Raw genomic sequence first — 18,000 nt, forward strand, 5'->3', positions numbered from 1 at the left:
ATAAACAGATAGCTGCTGATAAATATGTGGTACACTATTAAATATATTTATGAATGTGAGAACTTAATAAAAATTTAAGAAAGGATAAACTTATAGGAAACACAACTATTATAAAAAATTCATTTTTACACTCTTTCAGAGAAAAAAGAGATATGCATTAACTCCTTCACATCCAATCCGCCTCACACGGCCTTACATTGAAACAACGAGAACCGCCCAAAAATGGCCGAGATTGTAATCTTGTTTTCTTCCCTCCTCCTAAGGTATGCAGTAGCAGGTGCAGTTTCCCCAATTGCATTTTATTAGTTTACTGCAGACAGCTTGTCCTAAGAGGTTTCTTATCTTTTAGTTGGTCGTGACATTTCGTTGTTGATTCTTTTGTGGTACAGTGTGCTTTTAAGCTTTAAACAGCAATAAAAGAGCAGTTTAAAAATTTAAGAATTATATTTATTTTTAATCAATTTATTCCTTTCTATAAAAATAACGGAAATAAACAAAATCTCAGTCGTGATCATAACAAAGGCAGAAAGGCTTGTTGGTCTGACCTTCAGAATAGTTTTATAAAGAACGGGGTCAAAGGCTAATTGAATCTTTGTTAGAAAGTACAAAGGATGTCATTGGAAATCTTCACACTTATTTTCTGCATTAATGAACAGGGAGGGAAGGAAATTGCTGTCAAACTGGAAAACTATATCGGCGGTCCGGTATTTTGAGGATACAGGTTAGCAAAGGGTCTGGATTTCAAAGAGTTAAGGAATTTTGTCAGACTTTATTAAAAGTCTGACAAAATTCCTTCATTGTAGATATTTTGAGTCTGTGGGGAACTAAATTGATTACATGATAGATAAGGTTATGCGCGATTTCCCCCAGGTTTCCCTATTGAATGTACAGTAGCTAAAGTTAAAAGTCTATTAACAATGTATCCCGATCATGTTCTACTGGATTCAAATCTGAACACCATTCCATATGCTCTGTTTCTCCTCATGTGTTCAAGTTCATTAACTAGGCCATTTTGATGTATAAAAAGGATGGAATCGCCAGTGACAGCAGTACAAAGCATTACCAAGAATTTCTTCTCTGTGCATTTGAGCCATCAGGAGACAGATTCTGAATGATGTAGAAGTCAGTGCATCCATATATGGTGAAACAAACCCCTTATTTTCAGCAAAATGAGTTTTTTGGAGATTGTGTCGCATTAAATTTTATTGAGTGTCACATTTTGTCCAGATCAGAACTCTGAAAATACATTCGTAAATTCTTTGTGACAAAAAGCTTACACAAAGAATGGACACTGGAGGCTTTTTTTGCAGTTGCGTGACATTGTGTCACCTTGTCAATGGGGACCATTATTAGCAAATAAGGTCATTCTTTGAAGTGGTAACTCGTGAAAGCCATTGACCAAAATCTCTTGGTACCAAATTAGGTGGTTGCTTCTTAGCTCACTCGAATGTTGGATGCTAATATCTGTTGATGTTTGGCTTTCCATCTTACTGTGGCTCATCATACGATGTTTTAATGCGAAATCCTTTTGACTCGGGACTCTGATCTGAATTGGATGGAAAAATCTGCTGTGTATACAATAAATGGTGCATGTATATAGGTTTAAAAGAAACACTCCTTTTAGGAGACTTTCATATCACATTAAAAATGTGTGTTCATTGTTAACATTGTATTTGCATTTTAAACAGCTTTCTGTGCCTGCTTTTTTCATTATCCAGAGTAAAGAATTTTATTTCAAAGCATTTCAGTAAACAACACTTTAGTAAACTGCTTTGAAATAAAATATATTTTGAAACGTTCTTTTTTCTTTTGGCTAGCATCTGTACTGTATAAGTTTCCAGTTTTTGTTACCCATAAGCTCTATTTGCATTGAGTAATACTGTGCATCTGTGGTAGAGATTATATGAAATGCAATAAAATGCTTTCAAAGTTACTGAAGTTTTTTGTTGAATGTCAGAGTAATTTATACAGCATTCTAATTGGAATTTTATCCTTTTCAGGTGTTGGAAAAGGTATTTGCATTTAAAAAAGACTTTGATTATTTCCTGATGAGGGAAGCAGATGCCCTGCTGGATGCAGGTAATTAATAGTACTTTTTTTTGGCATATGCGGTAATTTAATGTTTAATATAGTGTCATTTTCTTCTTTTTTAACTCAATATTTAGTGTATAGTTTTCTATCTGGCATCTTGAATGCATTTGAATATGTGTTTTTGTTGATCATACAGAAAAGCTGATGATATAGATAAAGTATTGACAATTTAAAATAAATTTCTGCTTTGAATTGTTTATAATTTTGGTTTTAATTAATTAATTAATTTTTTAAATGAAGTGCCTTTCCCAAGACTCTATTTCTTTGTTAGTTTCCATGTTAATGTTAATTTTTTGTTGAATATGCATTTTTGTTAAACACGCGTCATACATACAGGAAAGATTGATTTTTTTTTTATTTAAAGGAAAGGGACCTTATCATCAGGAAAGAGAGCCAGAAGAGGAGGATGAGGTAATTTTTCAATTAATATTTTTCTAAAGCATATATATCTAAAAAATTCATGAGTTTTGACTTATTTTAAACATTAAAAGTATATTTTAATTGCTGCAGCTGTATTTTTAGCAAGGAAAGACTTGGTACTTTTTACAAGTATTGTATTTAGGAAATCCTTGGTAGATTTATTATTCATTTTAGTATGGAGACTTAGACTAAAAAAAGTTTCTATTTTTATAAAACAGGAATATTAGTAGTTCTTGAATACCATAATCCTACCTAAGTAGTTTCTCTTTTCAAATTTTAAAGAAAATTTAGCTTACATTTCTCATGATTTTAAGGCTTTAGCAGCATATATTTTGCTTTAATGTCAATTCTCATGCACTTGTGGTCAGATGCTGGTTGTACGCACAGTTATATATCACCATGTGTGTATCAATTGGAATTTTTAGTACTGGCAAAGTACATTAATCTTCAACGCTATTTCATTTTTGTAAAAGTCTGTCTCTTGGTGAACATAAAATTAGTGTTGTAACTGTAAATGTTGTTTATAAACCTGAAGCATCCTTAATGGGGATTTCTACCTAGCTGCAGATAGTTTGAGGCTAAAATACTACATGGTACCTTTGTTTTATAGAATCCATAGAATGTCTTGTTTTATCCAAAATAGTGATTTTCAGTGGTATGATAATAATGCTGTACAATATACAGTACACTCCTGATTATCCGCGGAATCGGGTGGCGCGGCCGCCGCGGATAATAAAAATCACGGATAATCCGAAAAAAGCTAAAAATGGGAATAGCAAAAGAGAAAACAGTCATTCCAACTTTGAAAAATCGTTTTATGTGCAATAAAATGTAAAATAAACAGCAGTAAATGTTTAACTAACGCTTAATATTTTAGTATATCATTCAAAATTAACCTAAAATGCAATTTGTTAATGAAAACAGAAAAGTGCTTTGTATACTTACGAGAGGTGTCAAGGATACGCAGAAAAATTAATACATATGTACTGTTTTAATACTGTAATGTATTATGTAATTACAAAAGCATAACTGTAACAGTTATTTGTGTTCGTTTCTTGCTTTGGAAGCATTTTCTCTTGATCCGAGATTGCATTTTTCATAGCATAAGTTTCTCAGCCAATTTTGCATCGTCTGGTTCTTTAAAATAGCTCAGCATTCCATCGACTTGTTGCAAAGCCCCTTCGTGAGTCTTCCACTTCTGCACATTGGGCTCTTCTTTGCCTTCACTTTGCTGTCCTTCACTCTCAGTCTCTCCCCTTGCTTTCTGCACAATTTCGTCATCTGTCAAGCCTTCGAAGCCAGGTTTGTTGACGTCACACTCCAACCACTCGTTAATGTTTTAAGCATCGACGTTCTCACCACCTGGAACTGTTTTCACCATATCGGCAAGAGTTGACGTGGGCGTGTCTACATCTTCATTCTCTTCTTCACAACTCAAAGGGGTTACGTTGTTGTTGGCTTCAACATTAGGCATGAGTTTTCTCTTTGATTTTATGGGAGTTGACAGTTTCACAGTCCCATGCAGATGCAATATCGTAGATGCTGTCCAAGATTGTATAGTGTTTCCAAAACTCTTTCAGATTATAACCTTCTTCAATTTTGCTCATTAGCAGCTTGGTTCCGTATGTTCTCTTCATTGTTGCAATGACTCCTTGGTCCATAGTTTGGATTAGCACAATAATGTTTTGGGGGAGAAAATTTGCAAAAATTTGTCCATCAGAAGACTTTAGCACGCTTGTTGCTGGGTGAGAAGATGCGTTGTCGATTAATAGCACAGCTTTTTCAGGCAGGTTTTATGATTTAAGATGTTTACGCACTTGAAGAACAAAGATTTTTTCGAACCATTCTTGAAAAATGTTTCGGTTCATCCATCCTTATTTTTGGTTAAAGTAATCAACGGGCAAATTTTCTATCCTTGGGCCTTTGAAAGATCTGTTTTTTTTTTTTTTTTTTTTTTTTTTTTTTTTTTTTTTTTTTTAACTTTCCAATGACAAACAAGTCTAAGTTTATGTCCACCGATAGTGTTACTGCAAGACATGATAGTGATCCTTTTTTTGCTGCTTTTATGACCCGCCACTTTACTTTCACTTTCAAATGCTAAAGTGCGAGTGGGAAGACATTTCCATTAAAGTTCCGATTCGTCAGCGTTGTAAGTTTGTTCAAAAGATTGCTCTTCTTTTAAAACAAATTCTTCAAATTCATGGTGGAAATCATCGGCTGCTTGTTGGTCACCACTAAGTTTCTCCCCTCGAATTCCATGTCACTGCTTAAAACGAGTCAACCAGCCAGAAAACGCATCAAAATTTCCTTTCAGGCCTAGCAACTCAAAAAAAGTTTCTGCCTTCGCCACAATGATAGGACCTTTTGCAGGAGTACCCTCTTTTCGAACTTGAGCTAACCACTCTGTCAATGCCGTGTCTAGCTCATCAAAGGTAGTTTTTTGCATTTTCATTGCGGAAGCACTGTTCGACATTGATGCAAAGTTCACCAGTTTGTCTTTTTGCCTTAAAATGTCACACACTGTTGTTTCCGATATTCTGTAATCCAGTTCCATCTGCTGCTTTGTAGCGCTGTTTGCTACTTTGGAAATTAATTCTAGTTTTTGCGCAATTGTCAACACAACCTTCTTTCGATTTCCTGACATTTTAAATCGGTAACGAAAAGCAAAAAACCAAAAAGCACAATCACTGAACACAGTATAAGATAAGAAATTAACTCCGACCAGTTCGCAAACACTATCGGGCTTAAACTAAGAATGGCGAGTGGCAAGAAGTGGATGTGTCAGTAAGATTAAGACGAGAGAGGATGATGGAGCGGGCAACTGCAAGGGTGAGTAAGAAATCACTTACTCATCAGAGGGGAAGGTTCCGAGAAGGCCTGGGATATTTCTGCTATAAATAATCACGATGTTAGCAAATTAAACATTTCACTCAGTTTTGTGAACATTTTTATTTTCTTTGCTTTAGGCTTGTAAAAAAAAAAAAGAAACTTTGTGCGACAGGCACGGATAATCTGCCCGCGGATAATTGGGAGTCTACTGTATGTGGATCCTTCAAAGTATTTTTTCACATTTATTTTACATATGTGCATATGTGTTTCTTAAATTGTAAAAATTTCTGTATATTGAGCTTAAGATGCTCTAACACATTTTGCAAAATTATGTTGACAACAGAAAATTAGATGTTCAGAATTTCCATCATGCAGTTATTTTTAAGATTATAAAATGATGTTTGAATTGCAGTTAGATATTCTTTATTGTAAGTTCTGCGTGGTAAGAGATTTTAAAACTTCCCTTTTATAGAATCTAATGGTTTACTAACAGTTATTAAAAAAATTAATTCAATTGTTTTAGTTTTGGGATTTTGATACATGTTCTTCATTCCATTCTTTCAGAAATGTCAGATATGTTACCTTATGATCTTATGAACATCAAAATGCTTTTTAAAAATTAAAAGAAAAGAAATTTAATATTTAAAAATTTTGAAAAATATTTCATTAATTTTTGCATAGGATCTCAGTATAGACTCATGCATATCAACAACATATAGATTATCATTTTTTTTGCCTGGAATCTGAACTTTTAGGGGATATATTTCAGAATCAAATGTGTCATAGTCAGTTCCATTTAATTAACAATTCTGAGGTCTTTTGTGTGGATAAGTTCTTCATAATGTAGCATAGTATAATATAATGCAGTGGTAAGGGAACATAAAATAGAGGTAAGGGGACATAAATTAGTAGTCTAAGAACTTAGCCCTAAAGATGTGTAAATAAGTCAATCCCAATGGAGTCTATTCTACACCTAAATACTTTAATTATTAGTTTGTAATAACTGACACAATGAGTCGTATGTGGAACTGCCTTTCTCAAAAGACTTTACGAAAGATGTGAAGGGTATTTTTTTATTATTTAGTGTTAATAGAAAGATGTTTGTAGGTATTCTGTTGTAAAATCTTATTTGACATTAGTTATTGCTGAACTGATCTCATAGATACATATCTGATGCCTTTTAATTTGATTCTGCACACAATTTGATTCTGCACGCAGAATTCCAAATGTGTAAGTAATGCTGTTTGAATGCTTAATGAAGCTATTGTGAGGTCAGGAAATCTAGAACAAAAAAACTGTATCAAAAGTACATCCCATTCATCAGACTCCTGTTTTCATTCTCCTTTCAAAGTCCGATGGACATAGCTCAGGAGAAATGCACACAAAGCTGTTTAAAAAAGCTCAAAAATTCACATCCAGCAATGCAGAACTTTTCATAATTTATATTAGTTTTTACTTAATGTCAGTATCTCATAAAAATTGGCATACTGCTTTCTCAAGGTTTTTGACATCCGATTGTAAATGTAAAAAACATTTTTAATATGTGCAATAACTGTTGAAAATTTCTAAATATATTTGTTACTTTTGCAGGTTATAGCATGGCCTCTGAATCTTCTACCTCCTGGTCTATGGTCCGAAGTAAGTTTTCTGCATCGTCAGATATATATATTATAAGGAGAACAATTAAATATCCATCAAATCAGAGTCTGATTGATGTTTTTAATTCATAATTTAACTAATGTTTTCCTCAAGATTTGACTTAGCTTTTTTATCAGTAGTCAGCTTAGTGTAAGAGCTTTTAGTAGACATCAGAGCTTAGTCATAATTTCCAAGCTGAAGATAAATCTCGTTTATTGGAAGCATTATTTTGTTATGTTAATGTTTAAATAATATAACGTTCTTTATGGTTATTGCAAGGAATCATTTCTTTTTAATAGAAGGTAATTTTGAGGTGTGTGTGGATGAGTTCTTTATAGTGTTGCATAGTTTAGCAAAATGTAGCAGTAAAATAATATAAAATAATAGCCTAGAAATTTCCTCTTATTTCTTTTTTATAAGGAATGCATAATTTTCCTAAATAGAAATATGCAAAAAAATTTACATTTTTAAATATATAATCTTTTACATTTAAAAATGACACAACAGGAATATTTGGGTTATTTAAAACACTTTTTAAGTGGAAGTATATATATCTGTGATAAACAGACAAATAGTTGTGCAAACAAAGGCCAGGGAAGAAATTTTGCTAGATTTATCACATGGATTTTGCACATATGTGTGTTCAGTTTTGATTGAATTTTTACAACAAAATCTTATGTGCAAGTTGGCTTATATTTGGAAATTTTGGTACTCTGTTAAATGATTGCTGCTATTCCTTTAAGTATTGTTTTCTTGCACTTTTTCCAGTGTTGCAATAATAACAATTCTATTTTCTGTTGTCATGTATTTTCGTCTAGTAAATATTTCATACATCGAATACTCTATATTTCATAATTTCATTTCTTGTGTTATTGTGGACTTTAATATTTTACCAATATTTATTAAAAATTATGAGTTTAAATAAATATAGGTAAAATATTGAATTTTATTCTTGTTTTATTTTCTTTTGTCATTTAGAAACATATTTTCCATGCCATTCTTTTAAAAAAAGAAGCTCAGTTTTGGGAAATGACAATACAGATGTGTGGTTTTATGATTGGTGGCTAGTTACCATTATGATGTGAAAATGCTTTTTTAAAATTTGAGAAAAAATAATAAAAATTTTGAAATAAATTTTGTTTACTTTTGAATAGAAGCTCAATATAACAATATGCACATAAATGACACATAGGGTACCATTTTTGTTTGGAATCTGAAATCTTAGGGAATAAACTTAGGGGACTCTACTGTGAGAGGATGATAGAGGAAAACATTTGCTTGGGTATCATTGTATCATAAACCAAGAACAGCTATGTGCGAAAGAACTAGGATTTGACCGGCTAATGAAAGTAGTGAGTGATATAATCAATTTTATTCCCTCACATGCTTTTTAAACCACAGTCAATTTAAGGAAATCCTAGAACACACAGATGCATCACATAGTGATCTCATATATTACTCTGAAGTACGATGGTTGAGCCGTAGAGAAGCTTTGAAAAGGCTTGCTGATTTGATTGATGAAATAATACAGTCAAAAGTCGTTAATCCGGACTCGTCGGGACTTCGGCCATTCCGGATTATCGATTTTTCCGGATTATAGATCATCAGTTTAAATCTGGTAAGATGGCATGCAGAAATTATAAAATTAAAAATATGAAACTGTAATTTATGAAATAAAGAACAATTATGATCTAAAGGGTATCAAAATTTACAAAAAAAAAGCTTAATATTTATTTGTTTACTTTATTAAACATTTCTTTCAACGTAAGTTGTTTAAGTTGCTTCGTTTTATGTGATAATACTTTCTCTTTAATTCTGTAAACGGACATAATTTCTTGTTCAGTTACAAAGTTCCGCTGTTCAAGTTTTATAATTGCTGTGTCGAGAATACCGACCAATTTGTCAATTCGAAATTTTTTTGTTTTCAATAACCTCTGTGTCACTTTCTTCACTATCGGAAGCGAATTATAATGACGAGGAATTGGATTTAAATCATATCAAAGATGGAGTACATCGAGATGAAATACTACATTTAGTAAGGAATTATAAGCCAAATAAAACAAAAACATCTGCCCTGAAGATAAGGATACTGCTGACAGATCAACTTTCAATTCATTGCGCACTGCGGCGTCCCCCCTTCAACGAAGACTATGCCTTTATCCATTTTTTGCAGCAATTCCAATTTTTGTTTAATGGACTTCGAAACACACTTTCACTTTGTAGATCCTTTACATATTAGTAAATATATATCAGAAATTCTATTTGACATAATCGAAAGTTCAAGCTTACTTTTATAAAACTGCTCTAACATTCTGCAAAAAATAATAAGCCGGATCGAATTCGAAGATTAAGGAACAACGCAATCTGCAGCATTAACTGAATTAGATAATTTTAGCTTAGCTTAGCTTATACCGTCCATTATACATTAAACGCGCATGCATAAATGTATTATGCGCATGCACACACGCATATTCGCAGCCGTAAGGATTAACGCGACACATGCGCAGAAAGTTTGTAGCATTGAGGTCCGGACTATAGATCATTCTGGATTATAGGTGTCCGAATTAACGACTTTTGACTGTACCATTCCTTGATGAAAATGGCAAGCAAACTAGGATGCTAAAGGAACCATCTCTTAAGTGTAAATTAGCATTTTTAGTTGATGTGAGAGCTATTCTGAATGACCTAAACAAAAAAAAAAAAAAAAAAAAAAATGATGGGGAAAAAAAAAAAAAAACAATTCATCAATCACCTGGCCAATGCAGTATCTGCTTTCAAACTAAAACTCCAGCTGTTCTCAAAGCAACGCTTGGCTGTCAAAATTTTGTCAATTTTTTTTTTTTACTTGAAGAAACTCAAAGAAAATTTTTTAGATAAAGAACTGGCTTATTCAGATCAAATAAAGAGGCTGCTTATTTCTTTTGAAAAGCGATTTACAGACTTTGAGTTGCATGAGGTTAAATTTAAACTGGTCAGAGATCCATTGTAGTCGAAGAAGGTCCAGAAGATGTTCAATGAGAACTTATCGATTTACAAACTTCTGACTTTTGCAAATCCAGATTCCATGATTTAGATATTCTGGACTTTTATAGAACTCCACCTGCCGAATTTTTGCACTTAAAAAATAATGCAAGCAGATTTGCTACCATGTTTGGTAGCACATATATTTGTGAACAAACATTTTCTCTTATGAATCTAAAAAAAGTCAAAATTAAGAAATAGAGTGACAGATCAACACTTGCAATCTGTGTTATGAATATCAACAACTAACTTTAATCAAATATATCAAAAATTGTTCATAAAATTCAGTCTCAACCATCACACTAATGTATTTAACTATGGCTAACTTGTACACATTTTTATTAAAATATTTGTATACAAGTATTAAATTCTCATACGCAAAAGCTGAACTGTGTGTTTTGGGACCAGTAGTACATGCAAGGGAAAACCCATCCCTCTTAGCTTACATACACACATAATGGTCTCCAAATCAATTTTAATCTGATTACATGTCTGAATTGCAAATTAAACGACTTATTGCATTGAACCGACCCTCCCTTCAAAAAATGTTTTGCATACGCTTTTGGCCACTAACAGAAACAACCAAGTTGTTTCTTTTAGTGGCAACTTCTGCTAAAAAAGTTTTTGCATCCCTACTTTAAAGTATTTTTCCGCATTTACTTTGCACATGTGCATACGTGTTTCTTAGATTGTAAAAATATCTATATATTTAGCTATATTTCACATAAGATACTTAACACATTTTGCGAAATAATGTTGACTGCAGAAAAATAGATCTTCAGAATGTCCATCATGCAGTTATTTTTAAGATTTTGCAGTGATGTTTGGATTGTAGTTAGATTTTCTTTATTGTATGTTCAGTGTAAGAGATTTCAAAACCTTCCTCTTGAAATATCTGATAGTTTATCTAACATTTATGAAAAAAAAAAAAAAAATGAATTTAAAACTGGAGAGTTCTACGGGTGGGAGTTTTCAAAATGTTGCTTTTATAGATTTTAATAGTTTACCGATATTTATTTAAAATTATGAATTCATTTGTTTTATTTAGTTTTGTGCTTTAGATGTATTTTTTCATTCAATTCTTTCAGAAAAAGAAAATCGTTTTTGAGAAATGAGAGTACACATGTGTGGTTTTTATGATCCGTGGACAGTCACCATCCTGACATCAAAATTTTTTTTGAAAATTAAAAGAAAAGGAATTTAATAATAAAAATTTTGAAAGATATTTCGTTTTTTTTAATAGGATCTCAGTATAGGAACACACATATAAATAACATATAGGTTTTTTTTTTTTTTTTTTTTTTTTTTTATTTTTTAAATGGAATCTAAGCATTTAAGGGGATAAATTTCAGAAGCAATAAATGTATCAATTCAATTCTATTTAATTCATAATTCTGAGGTCTTTTGTGTGCATAAGTTCTTCATAATGTAGCACAATAGTGCAGTGGTAAGGGAACATTACGTAGTTGCCTGAGAACTTTTCCCTGAAGATGTGTAAATAAGTAAATTCTAATGGAGTCTATGCCACATCTGATACTTTAATTATTAACACTGACTGACACAATGAGTCGTTGGTGGAACTGCCTTTCTGAAAAGACAGAAAGGAAGTCTTCAGGAAAGACCTGAAGGGTATCTTTCCAGATTAATTAGTGTTAATAAAAAGATCTTTGTAGGTCTTTTATTGTAATACCTTATTGACATTTATTATTGCTGCACTGAGCTCATAGATGCATGTCTGATATCTCTTAATTTGATTCCGCATATTATTTAGCACAATGTTTTTCGAATGCAGAATGCATGCAGAATTCCAGATGTGTAATGCTATTTAAATTCTTAATGCAGATATTTTGTGACGTCAGTAAACACAGAATGACAAAATAGTATCAAAAGCAATGTGTCATTCATCAGACTCCATTTCTCATTCTCCTTTCAAAATCCAACGGACATTGCTCAGGACAAATGCACACAAAGCTGTTTAAAAAACTCAAAAATTCACATCCAGCAACATAGAATGTTTTCGTAATTTATATTCGTTTTGTGAATATCATATAAAAATTGGCGAACTGTTTGCTCAATATTTTCGCCATCTGAGTGTAATTGTAAGAAATGTTTGTAATATGTGCACTAACTATTGAAAGTTTCTCAATATGTTTGTTACTTTTACAGCGAGAGGCATCCCTTTTCCAACCACCTTCTCCACCTCCAATTACACCCCCTTGCCCACCTAAGGTAAGTTTTGTTCATCTTCATATATATTATAAGAAGTACGATTAAGTATCTGTCAATTAAGATTTTGAATGTTTTTAATTCATAATTTAACTAAAGTTCTTAAGATTTGATATAACTTATCAGTAGAGATTTTTATCAGTAGTCAGCTTAGCGTACGAGCTTTTAGTAGACATCTGTGCTTAGTTTTAATTTCCCATCTGAAGTTAAGTCTCGTTTATTGGAAGTATTATTTTATTAGTTTAATGTTGAAATAATGTAAAGTACAGTAACTTTTTTTTATGGTTTTTGCAAGGAATCATTCCTTTTATGGACATAGTGGAACTGACTTTCTCATCCTCTACAGCTGTAATAACTCAAGACAAGAAACATTAAGCACAAAATTGAATTAAAAAAGTATCAAAATATTTTGTTCAGAAATTGAGAGAAAATATATTTAATAAAAATTTTGAAATAAATTTAATTTACTTTTGAATAGAATCTCAATATAACAATATTGATGTAAATGACACATAGAGTATCATTTTCGTGTGGAATCTGAAATTTTAGCAGATAAATTTCAAAAGTAATAAATCATTAGTCGATTCTATTTAATTCATTATTTTGGGGTCTTAAGTTCTGCATAATATAGAGTAGTATAACAAAATCTGACATACATGGCTCAATGTAAATGCACACGAAACTTTTGAACTCGAAAAATTCACTTCCAGCAACTCATAATTTTTTCATACTTTATGTTAGTTTTACGTCAGGTCAATACACTCATAAAACTTGCATGCAGCAATCTCTAGGTTTAGATATGTGATTGTAAATGTAATAAAAGTTTTTAATATGTGCACTATTTATTCTGTTAGTTGTTTCTAAATATATTTGTTACTTTTATAGGGCAATAGGAAGAAGCGGAAGAGGACAGAGTCTCCTGTCCCAATGCCTCAAGTAAGTTATTTTTTGCAGCAGAATTGGAAGTAAATAGTGGTTCTAATCTGGTAGCATTTTAGACACCTTTTATTTAATGAGAACGATATTTTTTTTACATATTTCACAACACACTCTTAACAACCAAAATTGTTTGACAAAATATATTAAACACACCAATGTGAATTTGAATTTTTGACACTAAAACTGCATTAATCTTCAATACTATTCCATTTTTTGTATAAATATCTCTCTGTGTGACCACAAAAGTAGAGTTTAACTATACATGTTGTTTAGAAACCTGAAGCATCATTAATGGAGATTTCTACAAATTTGTGTGTTTTGAGTCTAAACTGCTAGATGCTAAATTTTTTTCTTTAGAATCCATACAGCATCTCAATTTATCCAAAATAAGTGCATTTCTACAGTATGTTAATATGTAGTAAGGTTCTGCAAATGTATGCAGATCCTTAAGAAGTAATTATTTTTCCACAATATTTATTCTGTTTATATTTCCATTGTAAAAGTTTACGTATATTGTATTTCACAACATATTTTGAAAAAAAATGTTGGCTATACGAAACTAAATCTTAACAATTTCCATCATACCTTCAACATACATATCTCGAAGATCATGCAATTATGTTTTTAACTGCAATTAAAAACTGCAGAATTCTATGTGGTGGGTGATTTCAAAATGTTGCTTTTATAGATTCTAATAGTTTACCAATATTTATTTAAAATTTTGAATTCATTTGTTTTATTTAGTTTTGTGATTCAGAGGTGTGTTTTGCATACCATTCTTTTAGTAAAAGAAACTCAGTTTTTGAAATGGCAATACAAATGTGCGATTTTATGATTTGTGGGCAGTTACCATTATGCCATCAAAATGCTTTTCTAAACTTTAAGAGAAATTAAATTTAATAAAATTTTTTAATTTCATTTACTTTTGAATAGAATCTTAACATAGCAGCATAAACATAAATGACATGCTGTAATCTCAAGCTTTTTATATGTGATTGTAAATGTGAGAAATATTTGTAATATGTGCACTAACTACTCTAATAGTTGTTTCTAAATACATTTGTTACTTTTGTAGGGCAAGAAAAAGAATAGCAGTATTTACTCCACACCATCCACCTCCTCATATCCTGGTCCATCATTCGGTGGAGAATCAAGCGAAATACCTTTTTGGCATCTCCCCGAACAAAGTGATGTGATGAGGTTTTTGTTTGGGGACCATTTGGCATCCCTGTGTGAGGAGCACCCGGAGCATCATACACCCCCTTGTCCCCCCATCGCTACACCACTGCCATCATTCCCTTCCGAAGTACGTTTTGTACATCTTCATATATATTGTTTGCAACAGAACTAGAATTAAATAATTGTTTAAATCTGGTAACATGATAGTTCCATTTCAGATAACTTAAAAGATTTTATTTTGTATTTAAAAACTTTGTTACAGCGAGTCATCTGGGCAGTGATGAGGTCTTAGTGACCAGGGCACAAAGTCAGGTCCCTGGGACGAGGACATCATTAATTTTAAGACAAATTTAATTAAATTTAATTTTATGTAATTTAATTTGTTTCATATTTTTCAATTTTTAATGGAGATATTTCGAGTTTTTATGTAATTTTGTATTGCCGCGAAGTGAGAATTGAATTGAATGAGAAATATATCTCAAATTGAAGGAATTAAGTTTAAATGAAATGTAGCAAAAAATTTGTATACAGTAATATGCTATTACAGTATACAAAATTTACCACTGAAAGTCATGTGGTGTCCACATCAGAATTTTTTATGAAGATTTTCCTTAAATAGAAATGGCAAAGAAATGTATAGAATGCTATATTTTGTAATTTATAATGTTTTATATTTAAAAAGGCCAAAAGATGAATATTTGGGTCAAAATATTTTTGTAAGAAGTATGTATATCTGTGGTAAACAGACAAACAGTTGTGCAGGTAAAGGCCAGGGAAGGAATTTTGCTTGATTTGTCATGTAACTTGATTTATGATGCAATTTGCACATATGTGTCTTCAGTTTTGGTTGTGTTTTTACAAAAAATCTTGGCCTGTCTGCAGGTTGGCTTATAAACTGGTTATCATAAATTAAGGAAAAATCAGAAAAATAGCGATAACTCCCACAAAAATAAGCCAAACCGTGTAAAATTTGCAAAAATAAGCCAAACCGTGTAAAATTTGAATATGTTGCCAACTAAGAGTAGCTGAGTAAAACTGCGATATGCAAATTAGTGGCGCTGCTTTCGGAATACGTCATCTGCAAGGAGCATAAAAGTCCATGTTTGAGAGCAAGCCCACATATTTCACTGTGATAGTGACATCAGAAATCTGAGATAGCCAATTCGTAACAATGTCCTCCAGCCATCGTCTGCCTGCAGAACTGCAATGGAGAGCCATTGGGAGACTAGAGGCAGGACAAAGTCAAACAGAAGTGGCCAGATGGTTAAATGTGAGTCCTCCTGTGGTTCGTAGACTTTGGAGGCAATTTCAAACCACAGATTCGGCATCTAGGAGGTTCAGCCAAGGACGGCCAACTGCTACGATGAGCGCCGATGACCGATATTTGACATTATGTGCCAGACACCGGAAGGTTGGTGTCAACGTCAACTGTGTGTAGAAGGCTTCATGAAGGTGGTCTGTATGCGAGGCGAACAACCATTTGCGTGCCGCTCACATCTTGCCATAGGAGGGACCATTTTCAGTGGTCACTACAACATGTCCACTGGAAGCTTGATCAATGGAGGGCGGTTGTCTTTACGGATGAGTCAAGGTTTAGTCTAGAAAGGGACAGTAGGCGTTATTTGATATGGAGAGAGAACCTAGAACCCGTTATCTGTCAAACATCCGTGAAAGAGATGCATACGGAAGGGGCAGTGTCTATGTTTGGGGTGGCATCTCTTTGGGTGGACGCACAGACTTCCATATCTTTACAAGGGGAACCGTGAATGCTCAGAATTATAGAGATGACATCCTTGATGTTTATGTGCGCCCATATTCTGGGGCAATAGGTGAAGCTTTCCTGTTGCAGGACGACAATGCAAGACCACACAGGGCTCACATCATAGATGATTATCTTCAACAGGAAACAGTTATGCGCATGGAGTGGCCAGCTCAATCCCCGGGCTTGAATCCTATCGAGCACATTTGAGATGCTTTAGGGAGACGTCCAGCTGCTCTCAATCTGCCACCTCAGACCCTTGTCGCGCTTGCAACTGCTTTGCAAGAGCAATGGCTCTCGCTTCCTATGGAACTGATAGACTGCGTAATTGAAAGCATCACACATCGCTGTATTGCTTCTAGAGGCGATCATATTCCATATTGAAGGCATAGCAAACTGACATCTTCGATTTGTTCATTTTATACGTGTACTAATTTTTATACTACCATATTTGTCTGATAATTTCTTTTTATGTTATTTGATACCTTACTATGTGTTGTATATTGTGAGTAAGTTTCATTAAATTCTACATGTAACTTTTTCAGTAATCGTGATTTTTTAAATTTTTCCTTATTTATGATAACCAGTGTATTTGGAAATGTCTGGTAGTCTGTTAAATGGTTGCTGCTGTTGCTTTAAGTATTGTTTTCTTGCTGTCATTTCACTGTTGCAATAGCAATTCTACTTTCTGTTGTCATTTATTTTTGCCTAGTAACTATTTCATATATCATATAATCTGTATTTCGTACAATATTTCATAAAAACGTTCTTAATAAAGTTAGGAGGGAAATATATTATTTTGCATATGTGCACATGAATGTTTCTCCAGGGTTTGTACGGTCCTTAAGAGTCCTTAAAAGTTCTTAATTTCAACCAAATTTGGCAAGAGGTCTTTAATTTTAATCATCTGAAATTTGTCGGTTTTCAGGACTGCCATTTTGAATGTGAAATAGTACTTTGAATAAATATTTTGGCCTTTCACTGAGGTATATAGTTATCTTTTGAATGGGTGAATAGGTTCATGGATTATAATTTGTTCCTATTTTTAATATAAACGGTGGGATACTCAAGTTTCTAAGCAAAAAGTGAAACGCATGCTTTTCGAAATTATTTCATTTTTTCTAATGAAGAGCTCTAAACAACTTTTTATGTTTTGGGAATGTGAATTCTTAATTGAACGGTTCCAAGTTTGGCGACTTATGAACATTTTGTCGATTTTAAGATTATTTTCTGTAGAAAACTTTTAATTCGGAAATTTGGTAATTTTCGATGATATTTTTTAAAAATATATCATTGATGAATTTCATTGAAATAATGCTAATATATTGAAATTGTATTTAAAAAATAACATTAAAATGAAACATTTGTATTTTTTGCTATCATATAAAGTGACAATACTTTTGATTATAGGAACTTATTATGCAATATTTTGAATCTGAAAAATTAACAAGCCAATAAATGCTTTCCGCTTTAGAACCCATGTAGTCCAGTTTTCTCTATAAAATTGATTTTATACTTTTTCCCTCTGATTTTTTTTTTTTTCAAAATATTTCTGCCTTTTTGCTGTTACAGACTTGGCAAAGGTAATTTTTCTTTAGGATTTTAGACATTGCAACTTGAAAAGTTTAGAAGGATTTGGATATATGCACATAGAAAAAGAGATCGGTCACATTTCGCTTTGTGCCGGTATCTGTGCAATTTCTATTTCATTAAAAATAAGAAAACTTTCATGTAGAATTTTATTGAAAACTAAAACATTTTTATTGTGATCGCAAAGAGGTGGCACATGTTAAATGATTCGCAGGCACCCAGTTGCCCGTGGCTGTCATACAGTTATCTCAAGGTTTTTACTTCCCTGTACGAAGTAAAAAGGAAGTATTGTAATCACGAAAATTTTC

At 32.5% G+C, this 18,000-nt stretch overlaps 1 protein-coding gene across 1 annotated transcript in view; it reads left to right on the top strand.

The window, feature by feature from the left end:
* The window catches only part of LOC118192935 (uncharacterized), an 88,661-nt gene that overhangs the window by 52,147 nt on the left and 18,514 nt on the right, over positions 1-18,000 (top strand). Inside the window, exons 11-16 of the mRNA XM_085821457.1 lie at positions 2,001-2,079; positions 2,456-2,502; positions 6,931-6,978; positions 12,166-12,228; positions 13,111-13,161; positions 14,240-14,470. Of these exons, the coding sequence (XP_085677583.1) occupies positions 2,001-2,079; positions 2,456-2,502; positions 6,931-6,978; positions 12,166-12,228; positions 13,111-13,161; positions 14,240-14,470 (519 nt within the window). The remainder of the gene's footprint in view (positions 1-2,000; positions 2,080-2,455; positions 2,503-6,930; positions 6,979-12,165; positions 12,229-13,110; positions 13,162-14,239; positions 14,471-18,000) is intronic.

Source organism: Stegodyphus dumicola, chromosome 7, assembly GCF_044657685.1.
Source record: "Stegodyphus dumicola isolate Sdum_Otavi_A_Nest chromosome 7, ASM4465768v1".
NCBI classification, from domain to species: Eukaryota; Metazoa; Arthropoda; class Arachnida; order Araneae; family Eresidae; genus Stegodyphus; species Stegodyphus dumicola.